The sequence below is a fragment of the Bufo gargarizans genome, chromosome 10 (genome assembly GCF_014858855.1).
Source record: "Bufo gargarizans isolate SCDJY-AF-19 chromosome 10, ASM1485885v1, whole genome shotgun sequence".
Classification (NCBI taxonomy): Eukaryota; Metazoa; Chordata; class Amphibia; order Anura; family Bufonidae; genus Bufo; species Bufo gargarizans.
Genome location: NC_058089.1, coordinates 60,651,828 through 60,678,537, shown reverse-complemented (window position 1 = coordinate 60,678,537; position 26,710 = coordinate 60,651,828). Strand labels below are relative to the sequence as shown.

The following is a 26,710-nucleotide window of genomic DNA, read 5'->3' as shown; positions in this document are numbered from 1 at the left end:
ATGTCCCTTCTTGGATCCTCCCACTGCCCTGTCTCCAGCAGAAGATCAGCACACAAAGGAGAAGGCAGCAGCTTCTGCCCAACTACCTCTCTGTGCTAGAAGAGCTTAGAAGAACTTCTTTCTTTCCTTCAAGGAATGTATAAAATACATTCGCATATTAAATACAGAGGAGTCGGAGAGTCGGAGCATTTATCTACCGACTCCACAGCCCTGGTGCTAAGGCTGAGTTCACACGGGCGAGATTTCCGCGCGGGCGCAATGCGGGAGGTGAACACATTGCACCCGCACTGAATCCTGACCAATTCATTTAAATGGGTCTATGTACATGAGCGTTGTTTTTCACGCATCAGATCTGCGTTTTTCACGCAGCCCTGACCCCATAGAAGTGAATGGGGCTGTGTGAAAAATGCATTGCATCCACAAGCAAGTGCGGGTGCGATGCGTTTTTCACTGATGGTAGATAGGAGATGTTGTTTGTAAACCTTCAGTTTTTTTATCACGCGCGTGAAAAACGCATCAAAACGCATTGCACCTGTGCGGAAAAAACTTAACAACTGAACGCAATCACAGACAAAACTGCCTGAACTTGCTTGCAAAATGGTGCGAGTTTCACTGAACGCACCCTGACCTAATCAGTCACACCCGTGTGAACTCAGCCTAACTGATTTGTACACAGAACACTAACATAATGAAAGGTAATGCAAACAGCAGCACTTGCGTATTTGGGCAGGAGCTACGTAAGGCTAGGTCTACACGATGACATTTGTTGCACGACAGATAGGGCGCAACATTTGTCGCGCAACTATTTTTATAATGGAAGTCTATGGTGTCGCACTGCAACATGCGACTGCGACGCAACAGTCGCAGAAAAATCCATCTCGAATGGATTTTCTGCGACTGTCGCAGTCGCAGTGCGACACCATAGACTGCCATTATAAAAATTGTTGCGTGACAAATGTCGTCGTGTAGACCTAGCCTAAATGTCTAATTCCATGTGACCAGCAGACCACACGAAGTGTATTGCAGGAGAACCGAACCACCATGCAACAGATCATAAAGGCTGGTCAGTTCTTTCCAGCAACTGAACAAACCAGCCTTCACAGGATCATTTCTATTAGTTTGTATACCTTCAAATTCCCCAAGGTCTCTTCACTGATCTTTTATGCATGAAGACAACATGAGTAAGTCAGGCATTTCAGTCATAACCCTATAGTGAACAGGGAAGCGGTGTCATCATATCTGAAACTCAAAGACTAAACTGATACAACATTAAGAAACAAATTGATTTTATTAATGGACTATTCACAAAGCTAAAATTCACTACTACATACCAAATAAGTGTATCCTAGCATGGCTGAACAACACTGTCACACCACCATTTTTGTTTAATGACACCAACCTGAAAATAAGCGTAAAAACTCACCATCAAGAGCTTGTGCAGAAGCTGAAACACAGCCATCTTGGAGACACAGGGCCATTACTTTTTCCCCACAACTGTAGACATTTTACTTTTCAAGTAAATGTATTACTGCTACAGAGGACACATCCAAAAAGGGGGGGAAAAAAATAAAGTCTTGTACAAGTTCAACTGATCCATAAGAGGACGACAGCAAGTACATAGAAAAACATTCAATGCAATATTGAAAAAAAGATTCCCTTCTTAGTTGCACTCATTAGGAGTCCGTTTTTGTGCTCTCTGATCCATACGTCCACATGATTGCGCATCCTGCTGTAAAAGGGCTCCCTGCCCGCACAATGTTTAGTGCTGATCCTTTGAGAATAGATGAGTTGTTTCACAGGTTAGATGTTTAAATACTACTATTTCAGTGCTACCCCATAAATAAACCCTCCCAATTCACAAATTTGTCATAGAAAACGTAAGAGAATTCTTCATGAGAAGGCTGGCTCGGCATGATTTCCTAATAGGGCAGGTGGTCCACGAGGGCTCTGCCGGGGAGCTGGGCGCACAAGAGGCGGAGGACGAGGTTGAAGGAGGCGTCCTGGTTGGAGTGGAGGTGGCTGACGATGCAGTGTGGGAGCTGATGGCAGGGCTGGACGCAGTAGTGGAGGGGGAAGAGACAAAGTGGCAGTGGTAGGTGGTGCTGTGGTAGTTATTGTTACAGTTTGTGTGGTCGAGGAGACTGATGTGATTTGTACCTGTAGACAAATAAGTTGATTTAGGTTTTTGAAATTTCCATTGCATTTGTTAATTATTGGGTCCAATGACAAGAAACGCATTTTTTAAATGACATTCATTGTTATCTGCAGGTCACATCAAAAGCATTAACCACAACGTATAATATTGGAGAACCGCATCTACTTTTATGGCATGAAAAAACGAATAGGTCTCTGTCCAGTCTCATCAGATAAGCCTCAAGTATAAAGGTCATTCTCTAGCTAAATAGACAGTAAATAAACGGTGGGGACTCATTGGTCAGATGCCCTTGATTTGCACCTTCCATGGTATGTAACTGACATTAAAGAAGTTTTCTCAACAAATCTTAACTTATAAGGAACCTTGTAGGTTGAACATGGTGTTTCAGCTACAGTCACAATAATATAGAGCAGGAGGAGCTGAGCAGATTGATATATCGTTTTATGGGAAAAAGATTCAATAAAACTTGTAATTTATACATTTAAATTCCTGCTCACTCTGGGCTTTGGAGTCAAGGAGGTGGTCCTATCAGTGATTGACAGCTATGTCTGTATACACAGTCAGAGGGAAGGCTGTCCGTCACTGATAGGACCCACTCTTCGAGGAATCTAAATTACAAGTCTTTCTGTATAAAACTATACATCAATCTGCTCAGCTCCTCCTGCTCTATAACATGGTTCTCTTTAAATGTATTCTGGATACATAAATGGCAAAGAGGCCTAAAGTGACAACCACTGTAGATGCCATAAGTGGCAGATTTGAGGGAGGAACAAATTAAGGCTACTTTCAAATCTGCGCTTTTGCTGTCCGGTTTTCAGAGCCGGTGTTCTGCCACTTTTCTATACACGGACAAAAGTCTATACCCGGAAGTGATTTAGCTGCACCAGAAGTCACGTGGACGCATTGGAATCAGCTGGAGGAGGGGGGTGTCCGCGCTGCGCAAGCGCATTCGGCTAAAGTATGTTAATCTGGCAGAATGCCCCTGCATTTTACCAGCCTTCCATTTCTTTACTATCCATCTGTTTCTTTACTATCAATGGCGGTACAGAGTTCGTTTTAGCAAATGCCGAGCGTAGCGAGGGTACAAATTAATGTAGATTACGGGCTCGCGGTGTTCTCCCAGATTACTATACTTTAGCTGAATGAGTCCACGTGACTTCTGGTGCAGCTACATCACTTCTGGCTATAGACAAGTGGCAGAACACTGGCATTGGATCGCAAAACCACAGCAAAACGCTTCCGTTATCATAATACAAGCAGATGCATCCAACACTAAATCCATTGTTAGTCAATGGGCACCGGATCCAGTTTTTTTGTGTACGAAAAAAATTGTATCAGGTGCCATTGACGCTGCTTGCTGCAGTTTTGTGTCCGGCTTAGGAACACAATAAACCGAAATTGAATGCGTTCTGGTGCACTCCGTTACAGTTTGTTCAGCTTTGTCCCCATTGACAATGTATGGGGACAAAACTGAAGCGTTGTGCTGCGGTTTCGAGAGTCTGTGCTGGATCTCAAAACCGGACAGCACAATGCAGATGTGAAAGTAGCCCAAGACTTTCACACTGCCTGATGTACTGTACTTGTGCAGCGTGAATATAAAAAGGGGCTTAGCTGTAAAGAAGTACAGAAAAAAATGAGTTGAAGGCGGGCAACTCATGCACAATCAGTGTGACCCCACGTAACAGCTGCAGCCAATCACTGACCTCAGCAGTTACCTGGGGTAGTCGGGCACATCATCACAGCAATGCCAGAAACAGACCACTTGTAGGTCGGCACAACAGGTTAACATACAAGTAAGTTTTTTATTTTTTATTGTATGACCATCTTTGCCTTCAGCTAATTTTGGGGTTCTTTGAAACCTCCTTAAAGTACAAGCCTCTTTGTCCTCTGCCTTCTTGGCCTAGAGCAGCAGACCCGAGTGATCAGAAACTGAAGACTGGTTACTAAGAACACAGCATTTGACAACCACATATAACATAAAAGACTATGGCTATGCGGTAGTGAAATCCTAGCAATCGGTTTCCCTTAGGGTACTTTCACACTTGCGTTTTGTGTGGATCCGTCATGGATCAGAACGGATCTGTTTGTATTATTTTAAACATAGCCATGACGGATCCGTCTTGAACACCATTGAAAGTCAATGGGGGATGGATCAATTTTCTATTGTGCCAGTGAAAACGGATCTGTCCCCATTGACTTACATTGTGTGCCAGGACGGATCCGTTTGGCTCTGCTTAGTCAGGCGGACAGCAAAACCCGTCTCTAAAGCGGAATGACTGAACTGATGCATTCTGAGCGGATGCTTTTCCATTCAGAATGCATTAGAATGCAAACTGATCCGTTTTGGACGCTTGTGAGAGCCCTGAACAGATCTCACAAACGGAAAGCCAAAACACGAGTGTGAAAGTAGACTAAAACAACTATGTAGTCTAGCTGGATGCTATATCTGAACTGTGCTAAAGATGGCAGCAGTCACTTTATCCATTACCTTTCTCAGGCTTATTAATCAGGTGTAAAAAAAAAGTGCTAAAAAAGAAAAATAGGTAAATACAGTAAAATAAGTCTCACCTCATCTTCAGGGGCCGTCTGAGAGGTATCAGTGCTCTTACTGGTGGAGTTCATCGGCGCATTAGATGGAGCAATGTCCTGTTCTGCTTCCCATTCTTGAAGTACTTCTTCCAAATTAAACCGTCTACGATAACTTATGAAAAAAGTCTTCACCTGGGACGGAGTTTTATTACCCAGAACCTCCGAGATGGCCTGAAAATCCTTACCATATCGTCTGACAGCTAGAACAGCAACATAAAAAACAACTATTCTCTCTTTGCACATTGTATGGTAGTTCCACCGCTCCCCCAGATGTGATCCTCTGACATATTGTTATATAGGAACAATGCCAAACAAACTTACCTTGGACAGCAAGTAGCTGCTCATCTGTGGTCCAGCGAGCATTCAGTTTGGTATTCAGCTATAGAAAACAGAAAAAAAAAAAAAAAAGTGGTAAAGTGCTCACTGAAATACAGGAGGCTGTTAAGCTAGCAGAAAGGGGCACTGGTGCTGGATGATCTCACCTCAGGGGGTCTCAGGTCACTTATCTCTCCATGTATAGCCTGTTTTAAACTACTGTTCATCTGCTTAATGTTCTGTACCTGAAAAGCGAATGATAGTGAATATTTCCACATCTATAAAATGCTATGCATTGTAAACTGCGACCTAAAGATAACATATCCCAAAATACATTTGGCTGTGACAAGGAAGATTATTTGGACTGCAATAAATTCCTAGAATGATCATTTTTTTACTTTATAGTTCTAGCCATGACCACTACACATGTAGAAATCACTACAGGTCCTGCAGAAAGAAGAGGATACCGGCTGCACGATCAAGTGGATGAGGTGAATTTCTCTTTTTTTATTATTATTATTTTTAACCCCTCAATGGGCATTTTATTTAGCATTCTGTCTTAAGAATTCTATTATTTTCCGTTTCAACCATGTTATAACGGAAAATAATAAAGTTCGGGGTCAAGTTCGGGTCCCGAACTTTGACCAGAAGTTCGGCCAAACCCGAACTTCCACAGGTTCACTCATCCCTAAACACGACGATTGAGGTGGTCTCACAGATGGTCAATTGGGTTAGTCTTAGGAGTTAGTCCGGGGTAGTACTTGTAAGTCTTGGCCATGCTCTTCCAAAAAATTTCTGACATTTCTAGCCCAAATCAGTTGAGAGTCCCTCCACGTGGGTAAGTGTGCCCAGAAAAAAAAAAACACACAACATTCAACAGGCCATGAGGCTGCCTCCACCAGCTTGCGTTTTTCCAGCAATGAGTGTTTGCTCTCTGATGTTTATCGCCAACATACGTCTGTTCGATAAAGCAGAAAACGTTACTCATCGGCAACCGTTTGCCAATCAACAGAGGTCCAATTCCGACACCGTCATGAACACTTAGGCTGGGTTCACACTTGAGCGTTGCGCAAACGCGCGTTTTAGACGCGCATTTTTATGCACGTTTTTGTAATAGTAAACGCGCGTTTGACGCGCGTTTGTGTGATTCACTACAGTGTCCTATGGCCACAAACGCCCCAAAAGTCGCTCATGTACTTTTTGGAGCGTCGGGCGTTTTACAGCGCGATCGTACGCGCTGTAAAACGCCCAAGTGCGAACCATTCCCATAGGGAATCATTGGTTTCTCCTTGTTGAGCGTTTTACAGCGCGTAGGAACGCGCTGTAAAACGCTCAGGTGTGAACCCAGCCTAAAGCCTCTTCTGCCTAAGCAACTTCATTGGCAGAGGTGCAGTGACTATCCGTCTGCTTCGGAGCCCCATATAAATTAGAGTTCACTGACGTCTGGAGCCCCCTGGTTACTTTTGGCTGCGTGCTGCTACACTGGAGCGTGTCAGTTCATCCTTGTGCATCTCCATAGCCGAAGTTCACCTCTCACATCAATGGAACGCAGTGCTCCGTAGTTTCCATGCGGCTTATTCACAATGGTGTCATTTGTCCACCCACAATACAGTTTCACCACAGAAGCACAACAACAGTTCACAAACTGCGCAGTTTCAAAAATACTGCCACCCTTTAATAATTATCCCTTTTTGCAAATCCAATAAATCGTCCCATTTAACTATGACAAACAACAAGAGATGTGTGTGAAGACAGCCTATCATACACTTTATATACCCACCAAGCCAGCACATGACGTGATTTCCTTCGTGAGCTACATGATGCTGATGTGGGAAGTGGTCAAAATAACGTGACTCAACTGTGTAACTACACTCTAGCTGTGTACTGTACCGTTTTTTTCTTTGCCACCTAGTGGTAAAATGGGACACTGCTGTTCCATATTACCATCATGTGCTTCTTGGAATTCTTCTCGATTGACGAAAAGTAACGTGCTGCAAACCAACTCCATTTGGCACCAAAATCTAAATCCTTACAGATTTTTTATATAGCAATGTTTTAAATAGAAATTAGACATGTGACTGTGGCTCAGCTAAAACACCCTGCAATATCTTGGGCGCAATAATCTAGACCAGGGGTGCACAACTTTTTTAGTCTGGGGACCGCATTGTGACATTGTTCTGTTTCAAGGGGCAAAAAAAAAAAAAAAGTTGATTGGCATTTGTCAAACCGATACAAAATGAAACATCTTAACAAATGATGCATGATGCCAAATCAGTAGACCAACTAGTATTTGTTCATTTATCAGCTGATCGTTGACACATATATGCCTGGAATCGGTCAGACAAAATCTGCTGCATATACCTTTTTTTTTTTTCAGCCGATTCCCGATATTTTATGCCAGAACAGCCTGCTGCTGGAGAGGATAGACACAGGAGTGAAAATAGCATTATAAGTCATCCCAAGAGGTCATCAAAAGATCTGAGGGACACTATTTAAATTTTTTTTTTTTGGGGGGGGGGGGGGGGAATTTTGCACCATTTCCACTGTAACTGGGGCATCCAAAGACAGGGGCGTAGCAAGGGGGGGGAGGAGGCGAGTCGTTTGCCCCAGGTGCAGAAGATCGAGGGCTCGCACAGGCAGTTCATTTAGGCCTCGTTCACACTTCAGTGTTTGGTCAGTGATTTCCATCAGTGATTTGTGAGCCAAAACCAGGTGCAACTCTAAACACAGAACAGGAGCAGATCTTTCCCTTCTACCTCATGTCTGTGGAGGCTACACTTCTGGTTTTGGCTCACAAATCACTGATGGAAATCACTGACCAAACACTGAAGTGTGAACGAGGCCTTAGATGGTGAAGCAGGGAGCCATCCGCTTCAGTTTAGCTGAGCTGCAGCAGATGCTGGGCTGTGTGGGAGGAGCTGTGCAGGCCCGGCAATCAGCCTCCTCCTACACAGCCCTGCAGTGAGGTGTGTGTGACCACATCTGCTGCTGCTGGGGAACGCCAGATCAAATCATAGGAAAACAGGCACTTGTGTGTTTTTTGTTTGTTTTTCTTTTTAAACTTTATTAATGGAGTTGGAGGGGGCATTATTGAAAGAGGCAGAATGCGGGCAATTGAGGGGGCATAGCTACTGTGCAGGGTGCACAATGTGGGCATTACTACTGTGAGGGGGGCACAATAGCATTACTACTGTGAGGGGGGCACAATAGCATTACTACTGTGTGGTAGCACTAAGGGGAAAGCAACGACCTAGATTACCCTGTTATACCATTGGGGTGGATAGGTCTTACAGACCAACACAGTGCCCCCTGCTAGGGATTTCACAGGGACACTTACCATCCCCTGTTTATATGGATTTTCTTTTTGCTTTATCAACAGTGACCTTGTTCTGGTTCCACCAAGCTATTCACCCATAACTCTAAGGCTGGGTTCACACGTGCTGTAAAACGCTCAACACATGAAAACCAATGCTTCCCTATGGCCCTGGTTCACACTTGAGCGTTTTACAGCGCGTTTGAACGCGCTGAAAAACGCCCTACGCTCAAAAAAGTTCTTGAGCTTCTTTGGGGCGTTTTGTCGCGCATTCCCGTACATAGACTTTCGGGAACGCGCGACAATGGGCATTCACTTGTCTCTGTATGCGCGATTGTAAACGCCGGTACAATCGCGCATACAGAGTGCTCCTTTCAGAACGCTCAGGTGTGAACCCAGGGTCAGGAGACTGGGTGGGATTGGGCGAGTATAGTTATGCACTGAGTGGAGTTAGAGGCATGGCTTAGTATTAAAAAATTTGCTGTGGCACACTATGATAATGACCCTCTTTCTGATTTACAAAAGTTTGGGGGTTTAAGGGGGCACTATACCGAATCCTTGCCCCTAGATACAACTTTTCCAAAGAGCCCCAGGTACAGGGGCAAAACATCCCCTGTGGGGGTATTGTACACAGACAGAGCTGATCAGGGGACTGCTGAGACCCTGCAGCTCTCTTATACCCATCACTCAAGTGATCACCGGGTCCAACAGAAGAAGCAGCTTAGCCACTGCATAGCGCGATGCATGAGCACAGGAGAAGGCAGATGCGGTAATAAATCACTTCTGTCTTCTCCTCAGGGGCCCTGGACCTGACTTACTCCTGCTACGGAGCAGATCTTTGATCAGAAACACTGCTGATCACACAGAAAGAGGTTGTGCACCCCTGTTCTAGAGCAAACAGCAAGTTATCTTTATTATAACACTGCATGAAAGCAATGGAGAAAAACCACCTTACATCTTCTGCTATGCACTAGTAACAAGTCAGCTGTCTAAAGCAATAGGCTCTCTTACTTTTTGTGAGATCTGTATACTGTGACACTGCATTTACTAGACATTTGATGTATGTGTACATGAATATGAAAGAAAAAAAAACAACCACAGGTAACAGATCAAGAAACGTTAAGAACACACACACTTAGGAAGCCACGTTGGTTCCAGTACGTTGCAGAATGTTTTCTAGGACCGTAACACTTAAATGCTTTCCTACCTGGCGCTTAAGTGAGACAAGCTGCGTGTCCAGCTGACTCAGAGTGAGTGCTGGCATTTCTGAACTTGCACAAACAGCAGCAATATCACTCTTGCCAAGATGCATGCCTTTTGGTGGCCTCTGACGGGATCGTAATGGGTGATGTCGATACTGAGACACCACAGGTTCCTTTTTGACTGGTCCAGGCTTTGCACTGGATGCAGATTTCAGAGAGTCCTAAAACATTTCAGAAATACAGTAAATGACAGAAGTGAGAACAAGTATGAGATAAAGTAAAACATAGTAATAAACATAGACAGTGCTAATGAAGCAAAACCACACAGTAAAATAAGTTAGAAAATAATCTCTGCTAAAAATGGAAGCAATGAAGGACACAGCAGCCACAGAACGTCATCTCACCTCCTTCCGAATGTCAGCAGCATCCAAGTCATTTTCGCTTATTTTATGCACTTCTTCTGCATCTTCATTACTGGGAAGGAGATGAGACATCAGTATTTATTATAAGAACCAAAAGCCCCCCCAAAAAATAAATAATTACTAGCAATATCATTTTTCACTGCTGATTGCTAGGAGATCTTGAGTGTTATTCTTCAGTTTCGCTTCACGTACATGAAAAATGCATTGAAAACACACAGTCGCAGACAAAACCGATACAATTTCAGTGCAAAACCTTAGTTTTTTTCCCGTGAACAGACCCCGACACTGTATTACTTGTAGTCGAAGAAGACTGGCACTCAACACTGTTTGAAAAAGGCATATTTTTTGCCCAAACGCATCACAGTATCTATAATATGTGACAATAAAAAACGATCTACAAATTACAAGATTGAGTGCCGGTCTTCTTCGACTACTATTGAATTTGGGATGCTATCCCTGGAACATGTGAACCGACCAGCAGGTATATCACAGTGCTGACTGTTACGGAATCTGTATCACTTGTGTGACATAAGCCTTATTCAGAAGAAAAAAGTATTTTTAATCTATATTTTAATTAGCAGTTAAGAGCAATGAGGGAGGGCCTAGCCAGTTAGTGCACACTTTGTCCTCCAGCTCCCTCTATATTCTTGATTGACAGGGCCAGGTTCCTGCATAGTCATCTCCCTGGTCCTGCCAATAAAGAAGGAAAGGGAAATGCTGGTAGAGTAAGGAGGCGCTAGGGCCATTGAACCCACTCTCAGTGCACTTAACTGCTCACTTGCAATACAGATTAGAAATACTTTTTCTCCAGAATGAAGCAACAGATTGCTAAGTGAAAAATATCATTACATTCAGCTGAGCTACCCCTATAATGCACTGTGCCTGATTTAACACTGAATTATCTGGTGACAGAATCCCTTTAAACCATCATTTTCATATTCCCCTTCTGTATTGCAAATTTCTTCCCCATGTATTTCCTATTCGTGGCAGTTCTATAGGGCACAGAGGTTTTGAGTGCACTGTCTAATGTTTCGCCCTCCCTTAATAACAGGAGCTATTTAACACCCACCAGGTTGTACAAGATGGGCAGAATAGATCACACTAGATGTCACAGATGCGCTCAAATCAATGCAGATTTCTGGCATCTTCTGTGGGATTGTCAGTATGTATAGTCCTTTTGGAAGGGGGTAGTGGACATTATGTCTTCTTTGGTTGCAGAGGCGATATCCTGTTGTCCCAAGTTATGTCTTTTGGGTGTAGTGGAAAGTGATAACCGCACACGGTATGTATGCACCTTCCTGAGAGAGACCTTATTCCTGGCCAGAAAGGCAATAGCACTGCGATGGATGGCAGACAGGCCGCCGACCATAGGTCAGTGGAAGGGGTTGGTCAATCAGATACTACCTTTTGAAAAAATAATGTATGGCAATAGGAAATGCCCTCAAAAATGTAAGAAGATCTGGGGATCCTGGTGCTCCTCTCCGATCACAGCGCTTCCATCTCATATGCACTCTGCTTAATATACATGTCATTGTATCCCTTCTGTTGTGATGATGTATGCAATACTGGGTTATGTAGAGCTTTGTATACTACTAGGTGAAGTTATATACTAATATTACTGATGTCCCACACGTGAAAAATGAGCTTTACTTTGCCAGTACTGGAAGATGCTATTGCAATGTACAAGTGTGTAATGATTGTGAGCCAAAATCATGATTTGAGCCTCCACAGACAAGATTTAAGGGAAAGATCTGCACCTGTTCTGTGTTTAGAGCCGCACCTGGTTTTGGCTCAAAATCACTGACCAAACACCGACATGTGATTAAGGGGTTAGACCTTTTTCTACGCCTGAAACGGGCGTAGAAAATGGTAAATGAGACTGGCCTACTGGCCTGTCCCCTTCCCTACCACACTTCCCCTTTCCCCTCCTGCTTTTTAGACCTGGCGTGGGCAGGGAGAAGTTGCATATTGCGGCAAAATGGTTAGGACACAATCTGCGCCTGAAATACGCCTAATTTAGGCGTACTATGGCGTGATAAATGATCCCCTATATCTTTTATTCTTGTCTCACCCCTCCTCCCGCTTGCTCTGCAGTCGACGTGCCTGCCGGTCCATCACACTTGTTCTGCTTCGGATCTTCTTCCACGAGTAGTAGTATTTCACCAGACTGGGGATCAATTTATCTGGGAGCTGGAACAGCAGTGAATACAGTTATAGAAGGCTACTGGTGTAACATACCTCTGTGTTAAGCTGGCCATACACATTTTTATTGGCCAAATCCACTGAGAACAGAGACAGAACTCTGAGCCATAGTATTATGGAGCAGTTTAACTATAGCATGGCTGTCACCTGACCGTGGCTATAAAAAGGCAAAGCTTTGTCCAACATCTAGACACAGGTGGCATTACACATCCCTGTCTCCAGGCACCATTTCAAGGTTCAAAATTTGGTATCACAGTGCCTATTTCGTGTCCTGCCATTGACAGCCAGCCATTGTCACCAGCATTTGCAGCGATTTCGTGAACAAGAAACCTTGACTGCTACAAACTGGAACCATATCATCTTTACAGATTCTATTTTGGATCCTATGACAGTCAGGTTTGAGTATGGACTTCTTTCAGTGAGCACTTCAATCCTCCTTTGCTGTGGAGTGACACATTGCCCCATCTATTGGTGTGATGATCTGGGGAGCATCGCATACAAAAGTAGGCCACCCCTACTTACACAGCAAGGATTTACCAGGAATGTATATGCAAGATTTTAACCATTCTTTGGCCTGTCTGGTCCCCAGATTCATTGCCAATTGAGCATTTTATTTGGGGGGACCAGCAGGGATGTCAGCTTCTGCAACATACGAGTATGCAGGATCTACAGGCCCAGCTGCAACATCTGTGGGCAAATGTGCCACAGGAAACCATACAGAACCTGTATGACTCCATCATTAACCGTATCTCATCTTGTATCCAGGCTAGACATGGCCCTAGAGCTGCCTTTCAATTACACAGTTTTGCCCCCATAAGCTTATCCTCAATCTCTCATATTGTAATCATTTACATATATCATCATTACATTCACATAAACAAAGGTTCATTTGATCCAACAACTCCTTGGTGCGCTATTTAAAAAAATTTGTCAATGAGTGTAATTAGCTTCAGGAGAGCTGGAAAGGACAAACAGGGGTTCAATGACCAGCAAAGGTCCTTTGTTCTAGCAACCGATGGGGTATCAACACCAGGAACCCATAAATCAGTTCTGATGTGCCTCTAACCAGTCAGAAGTGACAGCAGATGTAATAGTACAACTAGTAAAATAGTATGGTTACCATTTGTTGTATTCGCTGGAAGCATTTTCCATGAAAGCTGAATGCCTGTTCAAAAAGAACTTTATCCTCCACACTCCACTCATCAGGAAATGGTGTAAAATTTGCAAGGTCAGCAAGAGAGCGTTCAACATCATGTTTGTGCCAGAGCAGCATACCAAGAGACTGTGGCGTCCGGGTGACAGAATATGAAATGAATGAGACGTATGGTGGAGAAGAGAAGAAATGTCGGAAAAATGAATAGAAGAACAAAATGTAAACAGGAGTGAAAAAAAAAGACCAGGAGGAAAAGCACATGGGACACACAAAAAAAAAAAAAGAAAAAAAAAAAAGAAACAGTATTACTACATTATGAAGATGAATATTACAGTTTTATAACATATCTTGGGTCAAGAGGGACTGCAAGCTAGCTGGGGCTGGAGGAAAGCTGGATTTGGTCTACCACAAGACAGCATGCAATGGGTTTCCATAAAAACCTAACTTTACTGAAAATATGAAAGCTCAGAAGTGGCTGCAGTTAAACAGGTTATTCCATTACCACAGACTTACAAAATAAGCCATTTAGTTTAATTTACCCACTGCTTAGTCTTTCCCTGATTCAATTAATCTGAGTTACAGAATAGGTGGGGAATCCATATATCAGGCAACCACAGGGCCAACTAATAAAAGGTCAACAAGGATGTGTTTCCTATTCTGTCTTACCTGCTCCACATTGTAGCCATGTTTCTCCTTTGCCATTAAGATGTACTCATCCACTACAAACAAAAAGCAAGTAGGAATAAAGACCACAATGTATGCTTGTGTATATAGAGATAGCAGTCAGTGACTGATGAGGCACTCGCTGAACTCCTAAGCACAAAAAAAGCAGCAGCATCACTTAAAGAGGAGCCGTCACCTCTCCTGACATGCCTGGTTTAATAGCTTCATGCATTCCCCCTGTAACAACAATTATGGAACATCTATTCTATGTTGTACCATTCCTTTATAATTTCTACTAGAAGTTATGAATGAATCGCTAGCAGTCTGCAGTAAGGGTACAGAGGGGTGGTGACCAGTTGGGGGGGTGTACCTGCACAGTCTCACTCTATCCAATCAGTGCTGCCATAAAGTAATGGTACAACATAAAGCCTGTTTTAATAGCGTCATGCATTCCCTATGTAACAATAATTCTGGAACATCTATTCTTATGGCTTTATGTTGTACCATTCCTTTATGGCAGCACTGATTGGATAGAGTGAGACTGTGCAGGTACACCCCCCCAACTGGTCACCACCCCCTGTACCCTTACTGCAGACTGCTAGCGATTCATTCATAACTTCTAGTAGAAATTATAAAGGAATGGCACAACATAGAATAGATGTTCCAGAATTGTTATTACATAGGGAATGAATGAAGCTCTTAAAACAGGCATGGTGAAAGGTCCTCTTTCAAGGGGTTGTCTGGATTCAGAGCTGAAAGCGGGCATAACCTCATCTTCGCTCATTTAGCATGTCTGACTGGAGCATTTCTTGCTCCAATGCTCCTCCTTCCGCTGTGCTGCATTGTTCAGGGCACGGTCTGTTTTGTTTAAAGGGGTTATCCAATCCCCCCAAAAAAAAAAAAAGTGCCCGCCACACTGGATATACTTATCCGGGTCCCCAATCCCTGCACCACTCATGTTCCCCGCACCGCTGCTGCCGCCTCTTCCCGTGAACGGATGAAAATATGCGGCATCGGTAGGAGCAGCCAATGGTGGGCGTGGACGAGCATCCCTAGCATCATCTGCGATGCTAGGGAGGCTCGTCCCCACCTGCCATTGGCTGCTGCCCCCCTTCCCCAGATGTTTTCATCCGTGCACGAGGAGAAGCAGCAGCGGCACAGGGAGCAGGGACCTGGGTAAGTACATTAAGTGTGGGGGCCCGGCATATGGGGGGGGGGGGGGGCTTTTTTTTTTTTTACGATTGGGTAACCCCTTTACATCCTCACTATTCTAGGTGGAGGCTTCTGCTTAGCAGTGATCCTGGCGACGTCACCGGCACAAATGGATGGTCTATAGCTTTGGCTATGGCAGCACTATAGATCGCATGTAACCATTTTTGCCAGTGACGTCACACAGATCACTGCTCCACCTAGCATACTAATGTGAAGCCTGGTGCTTCACCGGCAGTAAAGAAAACAGACCTTGCACTATGCAGCAGAGAGCAAGGGGGAGCATCGGAGCAAGAAATGCTCTGATGCTCCACTCAGACATGCTAAATGTCGTAGTTTTATTCCGGCCGCCTCTCGGCATGTTTGCCGTGCTGTGGCCGGACCTCCAGCCCACCCCCATTATAGTCAATGTGGCCAGAGCGGACTAGCGGAACAGCCTGCCGCTAGTGTGAAAGTAGCCTTAGATTGCACAAAATAGTATTCACGTCTCAGCTATGACAGGCTATGTAGGTCTTTTCTTTCACTCATGGAAAAGTTATATATTGAAAATGGGAAGAAAATGAAACAAAGTATATAATATAAAGCTGTGGAACATTCCATTTATATAGTGATTACACTTTATTTAAATAAAAGCCAATTTCCAGTTTTCACAATGTCCAGAACATTTGAGGCATGTTTGAAAATGCTCTACTGAATGCAAAAATGATGTACATACGATTATAGACAGAATTTACATTTATTTTCGAGTACATTCTCATTCAGGGGCACAATCTCACATTGTGGGATTTAATACATTATTTTATGCATACATAACTATATACACTTGACAAAAAAGCAATACTTTATCCATTGCCGACTTCAAAACATCAATTTAATGAAATACTATCCAAAAGCATTATCCAATTAGTAGCTTCTGAGCAATGGACACACATCAGTATCCATGATGTAGGGCTTATTCAGACATGTGATGGAGGAACGGACAGTGTCTGGACTGAACACTGACCCATTATAGTCATTGTGACAATTCATATGTGTGATTTTCTGCATGGACCATGGGCCTGTGCAAAGAAAATCACAGCATGCACAATTCAGGTCCCGCTTTCCTGCAAAACAATTCTAGTGAAAGGGTGAGAAAACAATTACACATGGGCACCATCCATGCGCAGACCGTTTAAAAAAAGAAGCCTGGTTTTTACATCTGCTGCACAGAAGAGTTGGAGCTTGCTTGTCTAAATGAGCCCTAAAGTTCCTTCAGAAGCAGAATAAATAAAAGCAACAGAAGACAGAACTTACATTTGGCATCTGATACAAAATGATTTGGCGACCATACCAACATCCCCTTCATCTCCACATTGTTCTGAGTTGCAGAGTCTGTAAAGAAAAGCAGAAAGTTCAGTATACAGCCATGCCAAAGTCTCTGGGAGTAAGTATGTCTCAGACTATAAAGGTACAGTTATCACTGAATTTGCTATACAGCACTCAACATTAACATGCTGCATTCATGTATTTGGTGCCTCATTTCAAGGCAACCATTCTTTGTCAATTATTCCTTCCAATGTAGCTGGCTGCTTCTGGCCAAGGTCTGGCAATAAAAAATAATAATAATACATTTAAAAAAAGCCGTCAAAGTATCCACCTTGCCAGCAGATACAATACAGGTCCTTTGCAGAGAAGAAAAATACTTTTTAAATTTACCCAACATTTACTAGCAAACTTTAACCCTTAGGATACCAGCACCGTACATGTACAGCGCTAAAAGCTGGGTCTGAAATCCCAGCGCCGTAGAGCTACGGCGCTGTGTACACCCAGTCCCCGAGTGAAATCGCTCGGTGACCGGGCTACGATGGCTGCAGGCGGCGGTACGGCAGGCAGCCATATTTCCTAGGGGCACAGGGAGGCATTTCCTCTCCCCTGCAGCCACGATCGCTGCTATTGGCTGCATTCCACAGACATGCGCATCACAGCTCCGGCATGTAGAGGTGACCGATGCTGAACAAGTCAGCACTTGTCTCCTCCTAGGTCAGGCAGGGGACACCAGTGTTTTGGGTCCCCTGGCAGCGCTGCTATTGGCTGGAACAATGCTCCAGCCAATGGCAGCGCTATAGCTGCACAGGATGAGGCAGAACTTCCCTGCATGCAGCCATTCTAGCTGGTGACTGCGTGCAGAGAGGTTCTGTGTCTTTCTGTGCTGCTGTTGGCTTACTGGGACTTGTGGTGCACCACCACTGCGATTTAACCCTTTCCGACTGAAAGAAGAACATCTGGAATAGCTGCACTGATTTTTTTTTCATTTGCAGCTGTTCCAGATCCCTAAACCACCCTCCGTCCCCGTCCCTTCCCTTTTTTTGGTGTGAAAAAATACCTGCAGTTAGTGGTAGTTAGAGAGCGATAAAAAGGAAAAGATTGCAGCACTTCCAATTGGTGAAAAAAATATGAAGTGAGACAAAGATAAGTCATAACAGAACTTTTCCCACCTTTAAGGTGACCTATAAACTGTACCACTCAATTGAAAATCAAACTGTAATCTTTTAGGTAGAGGGAAGAAAAAATAAAATAAAAATATGGTTCCATAAGTGTTCACACCCTTAAACTAATACTTTGTGGAAGCACCTTTTGATTTTATTACAGCACTCAGTCTTTTTGGGTACGAGTCTATCAGCATGGCACATTTTGACTTGGCAAGATTTGCCCACTCTTCTTTGCAAAAACACTCCAAATCTGTCAGATTGCGAGGGCATCTCCTGTGCACAGCCCTCTTCAGATCACCCCACAGATTTTTCAATTGGATTCAGGTCTGGGCTCTGGCTGGGCCATTCCAAAACTTTAATCTTCTTCTAGTGAATCCATTCCTTTGTTGATTTGGCTGTATGCTTTGGGTCGTTGTCATGCTGAAAGATGAAGTTCCTCTTTATGTTCAGCTTTCTAGCAGAAGCCTGAAGGTTTAGTGCCAATATTGACTGGTATTTGGAACTGTTTATAATTCCCTCTAGCTTAACTAAGGCCCCAGTTCCAGCTGAAGAAAAACAGCCCCTTGGCATGATGCTGCCACCACCATGCTTCACTGTGGGTATGGTGTTCTTTTGGTGATGTGCAGTGTTGTTTTTGCACCAAAAATAAAATATCTTTTGGAATTATGGGCAAAAAGTTCAACCTTGGTTTCATCAGACCATAACACCTTTTCCCACATGCTTTTGGGAGACTTCAGATGTGTTTTTGCAAAATGTAGCCTGGCTTGGATTGTTATTCTTCGTAAGAAAAAGGCTTTCATCTTGCCACTCTACCCCATACTAGGGTTGGACGATATCAAAAATATTCCCACGATAACGATATTAAGAAATTTATCGCAATAACGATATATATCGCGATAAATGCCCATTTAGAAGAAAAAAACACTTGGGGCCACAAGGAGACGTTACACTGTATGGGGGAAGCCACAAGGAGACGTTACACTGTATGGGGGCAGCCACAAGGAGACGTTACACTGTATGGGGGCAGCCACAAGGAGACGTTACACTGTATGGGGGCAGCCACAAGGAGACGTTACACTGTATGGGGGCAGCCACAAGGAGACGTTACACTGTATGGGGGCAGCCACAAGGAGACGTTACACTGTATGGGGGCAGCCAAGGAGACGTTATACTGTATGGGGGGCCAGCAGGAGACGTTATACTGTATGGGGGGCCAGCAGGAGACGTTATACTGTATGGGGGGGTCACAAGGATCGCAGCCGCAAGGAGCCATTACATACAGCTATAATGGGGTGCAGCAGTCACAAAAGGAGACATTACTTAGAGTATATGGGGCAGGGGGGCAGCAGCTGCCCCCTCCATGTCTTATGGCTACCTGTGTGACTGTGACATAAGTTGTCACCGGTGACCTGTCTGGCCAGTGTGCCGGGTGCCCAGTGCCCACCATAATTCCTTCCTGTTGGTCAACCGTCATGCTCATCATGTCAAACAGTCATGGGGGAGCCGGGAGGTACTGGAGGGAGACAGGAGTGCAGGGACTCATGATGGCTCAGGAGCATGCAGCTAGTGGCACTGGTAGGCGGCGCAGCCAGGCATGAAGGACCGACTGAGTGGGCACTGGGCCTGGGCCAAGTCATATAACTGGGGTAATAGGCAGAAGTTAGAACCAAGTGGAGTGACATTTTACACCTTTTAATAGCTGCCCGTCGACAGTCACTCGAATCTCTTCTCTCCGCAGGGGGTGGGTGGGACGGGAGTCGGACGGAGCGTAGCAGGTTCTTCTCTGAGTCTGACTAACTTTCCCGCCACTCGCTGCTGCTGTAGTCTGTAAGTGTACTGCGCTCAGCTCTGCTAGTCTCGGCCTGGGGGCGTGCTGATTCCGACGTTAAGAGTAGACGTCGGTCGGTGGGTGGAGTCGGAGACAGCGCATTCAGAACAAGCAGGAGGAGATATAGCTAATGATGGGTGAGGGCAGCGCAGCGGTGCCGCGGACTCTGTTTTTAAAAGCTGTGACGTAACGAAATATACCGCGGTATTAGGAAACGGCGATATCGCCATATCGCCGTTTTTTTAATACCGCGGTATATCGAAAAACCAGTATATCGCCCAACCCTACCCCATACCCCAGACATATGAAGAATACGGGAGATTGATGTCACATGTACCACACAGCCAGTACTTGCCCGATATTCCCGCAGCTCCTTAAGGCTGTATTCACACGTCCGCAATGTGTTTTGCGGATACACGGAGACACGGATCCGCAAAACACGGAAAGCGGCAATGTGCTTTCCGCATTTTGCGGACCGCACATTGCCGACATAATAGAATATGCCTGTTCTTGTCCGCAATTGCGGACAAGAATAGGACATGTTCTATTTTTTTGCGGAAACGGAAGCACGGATGCGGAAGTGCGGATCCGCAAATGTGGATGCGGACAGCACATTCCGTCCCCATAGAGAATGAATGGGTCCGCACCCTTTCCGCAAAATTGCGGAAAGGATGCGGACCCATTTTGCGGACGTGTGAATGGAGCCTTAATGTTGCTGTAGGCCTCTTGGTAGCCTCCCAGACCTGTTTTCATCAATTTTGGAGGGACGTCCAGTTCTTGGTAATGTCACTGTTGTGCCATATTTTCTCCACTTGATGATGACGGTCTGCACTGTGTTCCATGGTATATCTAATGCCTTGGGAATTCTTTTGTACCATTCTCCTGACTGATACCTTTAAACAATGAGATCCCTCTGATGTTTTGGAAGCGCTCTGTGGACCATGGCTTTTGCTGTGGGATGCGACAGAAAATTTCAGGAAAGACCAACTAGAGCAGCTGAACTTTATTTGGGGTTAATCAGAGGCACTTTAACCCCTTAACGACCCAGGACGAGAATGCTCGTCCTAAATCGCCGGCACTTAGCGCTAAGAGGACGAGAGTTCTCAACCTGCAGTCGTTCCCCTCCCCAGCGTGCGGTGCCGCAATCAGTGGCAGAGATCCCTGCTGCATCCACCAGCATAACGCCGGTGCGGGTGGATTTAACCCCTCATATGCCGCTGTCAGTGCTGACCGCAGTATATGGGAGGTTTGCGCTCCCTCACCTCATCCATCGGTCCTCGCGCTGCTGTGGCGGGGACTCGATGGTTGCCATGGCAGCCCCAAGCCAAGAATGTATGGAGACCTAAGAGGCCCAGCCCCTAGGCTGGGTCTCCTAGGCAACTGTTAGCATCTTACAGTTTAAGACACTAACCGTTCAATACAGCACAATACAGATGTAAACATCTGTATTGTAGAGACAAATAATAAAGTGGAATTTTTTTTTAAATAAAATTGTAGGTTTTACAAAAAAAATTAAAAGTTTCAAGAAAAAAAAAAAGTCCCTTTCCAAAAATAAAGTAAAAAAGAATTGTACAAAAATAGGGAAAAGACAGACATTAGGTATCACATATCACATGACCTAACCCCTCAGATGAACACAGTAAAAAATAAAACTGTGCTAAATAAACCATTTTTTTGTCACCTTACATCACAAAAAGTACAACAGCAAGCGATCAAAAAGGCGTACACCCACCAAAATAGTACCAATCTAACCGTCACCTCATCCCGCAAAACATGAGCCCCTACCTGAGACAATAGCCCAAAAAATAAAAAATAAACTATGGCTCAGAATATGGAGACAAACATTTTTTTTTGTTTAAAAAAAGCTGTTATTGTGTAAAACTTACATAAATTAAATAAAAAAAGGATACATATTAGGTATCGCCGCGTCCGTATTGACCGGCTCTATAAAAATATCACATGACCTAACCCCTTAGGTGAACACCGTAAAAAAATAAAATAAAATCTGTGCCAAATAAACCATTTTTTGTCACCTTACATCACAAAAAGTGTAATAGCAAGCGATCAAAAAGTCATATGCACCCCAAAATAGTGCCAAACAGTCATCTCAACCCGCGAAAAATAAGACCCTACCTAAGATAATCGCCCAAAAACTGAAAAAACTATGGCTCTTAGACTATGGAGACACTAAAAACATGATTTTTTTTGTTTCAAAAATGAAATCATTGTGTAAAACTTACATAAATAAAAAAAAAAAAAGTATACATATTGGGTATCGCCATGTCTGTGACAACCTGCTCTATAAGAATACCACATGATCTAACCTGTCATATGAATGTTGTAAATAACAAACAAAAACTGCCAAAACTGCTATTTCTTGTTACCTTGCCTCACAAAAAGTGTAATATAGAGCAACCAAAAATCATATATACCCTAAACTAGTTTTTAAAATGGGGTCACTTTTTTGGAGCTTCTACTCTAGGGGTGCATCAGGGGGGGGCTTCAAATGGAACATTGTGTAAAAAAAAAAATAAAAAAAAAAAGTCCAGCAAAATCTGCCTTCCAAAAACCGTATGGGATTCCTTTCCTTCTGCGCCATGCCGTGTGCCCGTACAGCAGTTTACGACCACATATGAGGGGTTTCTGTAAACTACAAACACAGGGCCATAAATAGTTTTGTTTGGCTGTTAACCCTTGCTTTGTAACTGGGAAAAAAAAAAAAAAATATATATATATATATATATATATATATATATATATATATATATATATATATATATATATATATATATATATATATATATATATTAAAATGGAAAATCTGCCCAAAAAGTGAAATTTTGAAATTGTATCTATTTTCCATTAATTCTTGTGGAACACCTAAAGGGTTAATGACATTTGTAAAATCAGTTTTGAATACCTTGAGAGGTGTAGTTTCTAGAATGGGGTCATTTTTGGGTGGTTTCTATTATGTAAGCTTCACAAAGTGACTTCAGACCTGAACTGGTCCTTAAAAAGTTGGTTTTTGAAAGTTTCTGAGAAATTTCAAGATTTACTTCTAAACTTCTAAGCCTTGTAACGTCCCCAAAAATAAAATGCCATTCCCAAAATGATCCAAACATGAAGTAGACATATGGGAAATGTAAAGTAATAACTATTTTTGTAGGTATTAATATGTATTATAGAATTAGAGAAATTGAAACTTGGAAATTTGCTTGCAGACTTTTAATTTGTTGCGGCAAAGACTTTTTTCTGTTGCGGCAAAGACTTTTTGTTGTTGCGGCAAAAACTTTTTTGTGAAAACACTACATACACACCCCTCACACTAAATAAAGGTTTATACATTTCACACGTTACACCCCAATAAAATAAAAATGTCCCATTCATCCCAACTCAGCTGAAGAGGCATACGCCATTCTTGCCTCAGATACTGAGACTGCTAGCAAGGGAGAAGAGGATGCCACTTTCCTCTACACCCTCATCATTATCATCCGCTGATGAGGGACCCTCTAGAAAGCGCCCCAGGGTAGCAGAGGAGGCAGCCCCCCCCAGAGTAAGCCCACATGGACCCCACCCCCTGAGAATTATCAGCCCAAAATTGTGGGCAACTCAGGAATTTAGACTGTGTGGGCTTCACTAAAATAGTTTATTTTTTTTTATTTTATCTTTTGCACTGAAGATTTTATAAGTTTGATGGTAACCCAAGCAAATTTATACACCCAGCAATTTATTTCCGAGCACTCTACATCGCCAAACGCTAGACCCCAAGGTTGTACCCCTATAAATGCTGATGATGACCTTTTAGGGGCTCTTGCTGCAAATGGGCCTAGTAAACAAAAAACTAAGATTAATCAGTATTTGAGTGCGGATGTCTTGTACCACACTCCAATTTACAGTAATACCATGGCCCGTAATTGATTCCAATCAATACTGAAGTTTTTGTATTACAACGATAATGCACAGTGCCCACCCCAAAATGACTCCGCATTTGACAGTCTGTTCAAAATTAGGCCCATCCTTGACCACTTCAACGCAAAGTTTTCAGACGTGTACACCCCAGAACAAAATGTCTGTTACTTTTCAAAGGGAGGGTAAGATTCCGCCAGTACCTGCCCAGCAAGCGGGAAAGGTATGGCATAAAATTGTATAAAGTCTGTGAGCGTAGCTCTGGGTACACTCACAAGTTCCGGGTTTATTAAGGGAGGGACACCCGCACTGAACCCCCCGATATAGGAGTTAGGTTTCATTCACACGAACGTGTGATGCCCATTGGCGTATTGCAGGCCGCATTTGCAGATCCGCAATACACGGGCCCCATTCCGTGGCCATTCCGCATCACAGATGCGGACCCATTCATTTCAACTGGTCCGCAAATCCGGAGATGCGGAACGGAAGAATGGAACACTACGGAAGCACTACCGAGTGCTTTCGCACTGCAAAAAGATAGAACTTGCTCTATCTTTTTGCGGAACGGAAGGATCGCTGACCCATTCAAGTGAATGGGTCTGCAATCCCATGCGCCTGCCCCCGCGGACGGTGCCCTTGCATTGCGGACCGCAATTTGCGGTCCACAGCACAGGCTCAGGCTTCACACGTTCGTGTGAACGAGCCCTTAGTGGGAAGAGAGTGTGGGACTTACTGCACCCACTGCTGGATAAGGATTACCAACTATACGTGGATAATTACTAGACAAGTCTACCACTGTTCTGGTCACTAAGTTCCAGAGGCACTGTGGCTTGCAGCACAGTATGCAAAATCAGAGAGACCTCCCTAGATCCCTGGTAGGGCAACTACTAAGAAAAGGAGAGAGCCGTGCTCTCCTCAATGAGAACATATTGATGGTTAAGTACAAGGTCAAGAAGGATGTCTATGTACTGACCACTATTCACAGTAACACCAGCTTCCCTGCCGCTGTACGTGGTACCACTACCACTGTCCCCAAACCAGACTGCATTCTGGACTACAACAGGCAGATGGGCGGGGTTGATCTTTCAGATAATGTTCTAAAGCCCTACAATGCCACACGAAAAAACAAAGGTGTGGTACAAAAAGCTGGCTGTGCACCTCGCACAGATGGCGCCTTACAATGCATACGTTCCATTTAGATCTAGAGGCCAGACAAGAACATTCCTACAATTTCAAGAGGCGGTGATAAATGCCCTAATTCTTCCAAATCAAGCAATAGATGGCCCCAGTACTTCTGCAAATTACGGTGCCCGAGTTGTACCAGGGTTTCCCTGATGAAGTCCCCCAAAAAGCGAGAAAGGGAAGGACCCAAAAAAGATGCAGGGTGTGTTCCAAAATGCGGATAAGAAAAAAAGACACTGTTTACCATTGCGAAACCTGCCCAGAAAAACCTGGCCTGTGCATCAAAGATTGTTTCAGAATCTACCATTCATCCATGGAGCATTCATTTAATTTCATCCTTAATGTACCCTGTAGTTTTACCACCTTATATCCTGATTTAGTCTGCATTGTTTACATATCCACTTTTCACCAACCACTACATATTCACTCTTGCACCTGCAGGACTTAATCAAGAAATCTAACTATTTACGTTTTCCTGAAGGCCATTTAGACAAATATACATTCATATATCGGACATACTAAATGAAGCTATAAATATTGATCATCTAATGTCGTACTAGTCCATCTTAAAAAGATACATTGAGATGGGGCAATTAGAATGGTGGATATAGAGATACTAAATAGGCTGCTTTACCATTGGGAGTAGCGGAGAGAATAGGAATAGTAACCATAGAAACGGACGCTTATTTATTCATCAGCAGGAGGGACCAAAGCTATCCCTGAGGAAGAAACTCGATAGTTCCGAAACACGTCGGCGTTTTGGTCCAAGCAGTCATTCGTATCCAGTGTGACGTCACACAGAAGATCTCCTTAAATCGGATTACTATCGCGGCTTCCCTCGCACGCGAGAGTCACCGGCCGGGACTACGTGCGCTGGGCGTGGAAGCTGAAGACTCACGCACTCTGAAGCAAAACCGCGCCACCACCCATACTCGAGGAATACCAGCCGACAACAGAAACAGGCAAGTGATACACCTCCGTGGTACGAGCGCTCAGTCAGCAACTACATGAAGGTAACCATTACTACAATCTGCTCCTAAATTAGGGGGACCACACATATATAGCTCTATCATCCTTTTATACTGCACAATCAGTGCGGGTCTAACCTTTTATCCTTTCCTGACAATTGGAGGTTTTTTGGCAATTAACCCTCCGTAGACCAAGCAGCGACACACTAACAGAGTGTGAATTAGTGCAGCATTGTCTCCTTCCTTATACGGCAGTGCGGGTTCCAGAGCTTATTTATTAAGTTTGTAAAATCAGTTTTTAATAGCTTGAGGGGTATAGTTTCTAAAATGGGGTGATTTATGGGTGGTTTCTAATATGTAAGCCCCAGAAAGTGACTTCATAACTGAACTGATCCTGAAAAAAATTGGGCTTTGGAAATGTTCTTAAAAACTTTAAGATTTGCTTCTAAATCCTTCTAACATCCCCAAAAAATAAAATGTCAAACATGAAGTAGACATATAAGGGATGTAAAGTAACAACTATATTTGGAGTTATTACCATTATAAAAGTAGAGAAATTGAAATTTGAAAATTTGAAAATTTTTCCCAATTTTTGGTAAATGTTATTTTTTTATAAATAAAGATGAAATTTATTGACACAATTTTAGCACCGTCATGAAGCACAATATGGGACGAATAAACTATCTCAGAATGGCCTGGATAAGTAAAAGTGTTTTAACCCCTTAAGGACCAGGCCATTTTTTGCAAATCTGACCAGTGTCACTTTATGTGGTGATAACTTTAAAACGCTTTGACTTATCCAGGCCATTCTGAGATAGTTTTTTCGTCACATATTGTACTTCATGACACTGGTAAAATGGAATAAAAAAAAAAAAAAATTTGCCAACATTTTTGAAAAATTAGAAAATTTCCAAGTTTCAATTTCTCTACTTCTATAATACATATTAATACCTACAAAAATAGTTACTTTACATTTCCCATATGTCTACTTCATGTTAGGATCATTTTGGGAAGGACTTTATTTTTGGGGGACGTTACAAGGCTTAGAAGTAAATCTTGAAATTTCTCAGAAACTTTCAAAACCAACTTTTTAAAGGACCAGTTCAGGTCTGAAGTCACTTTGTGAAGCTTACAT

At 43.5% G+C, this 26,710-nt stretch overlaps 1 protein-coding gene across 1 annotated transcript in view; it reads right to left on the bottom strand.

The window, feature by feature from the left end:
- Positions 1 to 1,277: 1,277 nt before the first annotated feature.
- Positions 1,278 to 26,710, bottom strand: part of RCOR2 (REST corepressor 2) — a 53,551-nt gene continuing 28,118 nt past the window's right edge. Inside the window, exons 4-13 of the mRNA XM_044270467.1 lie at positions 16,517 to 16,594; positions 14,018 to 14,070; positions 13,319 to 13,480; positions 12,068 to 12,186; positions 9,979 to 10,048; positions 9,580 to 9,795; positions 5,227 to 5,304; positions 5,066 to 5,123; positions 4,724 to 4,944; positions 1,278 to 2,157 (exon numbers count right to left, since the gene is read on the bottom strand). Coding sequence (XP_044126402.1) covers positions 1,891 to 2,157; positions 4,724 to 4,944; positions 5,066 to 5,123; positions 5,227 to 5,304; positions 9,580 to 9,795; positions 9,979 to 10,048; positions 12,068 to 12,186; positions 13,319 to 13,480; positions 14,018 to 14,070; positions 16,517 to 16,594 — 1,322 coding nt within the window. The 3' untranslated portion in view covers positions 1,278 to 1,890. The remainder of the gene's footprint in view (positions 2,158 to 4,723; positions 4,945 to 5,065; positions 5,124 to 5,226; positions 5,305 to 9,579; positions 9,796 to 9,978; positions 10,049 to 12,067; positions 12,187 to 13,318; positions 13,481 to 14,017; positions 14,071 to 16,516; positions 16,595 to 26,710) is intronic.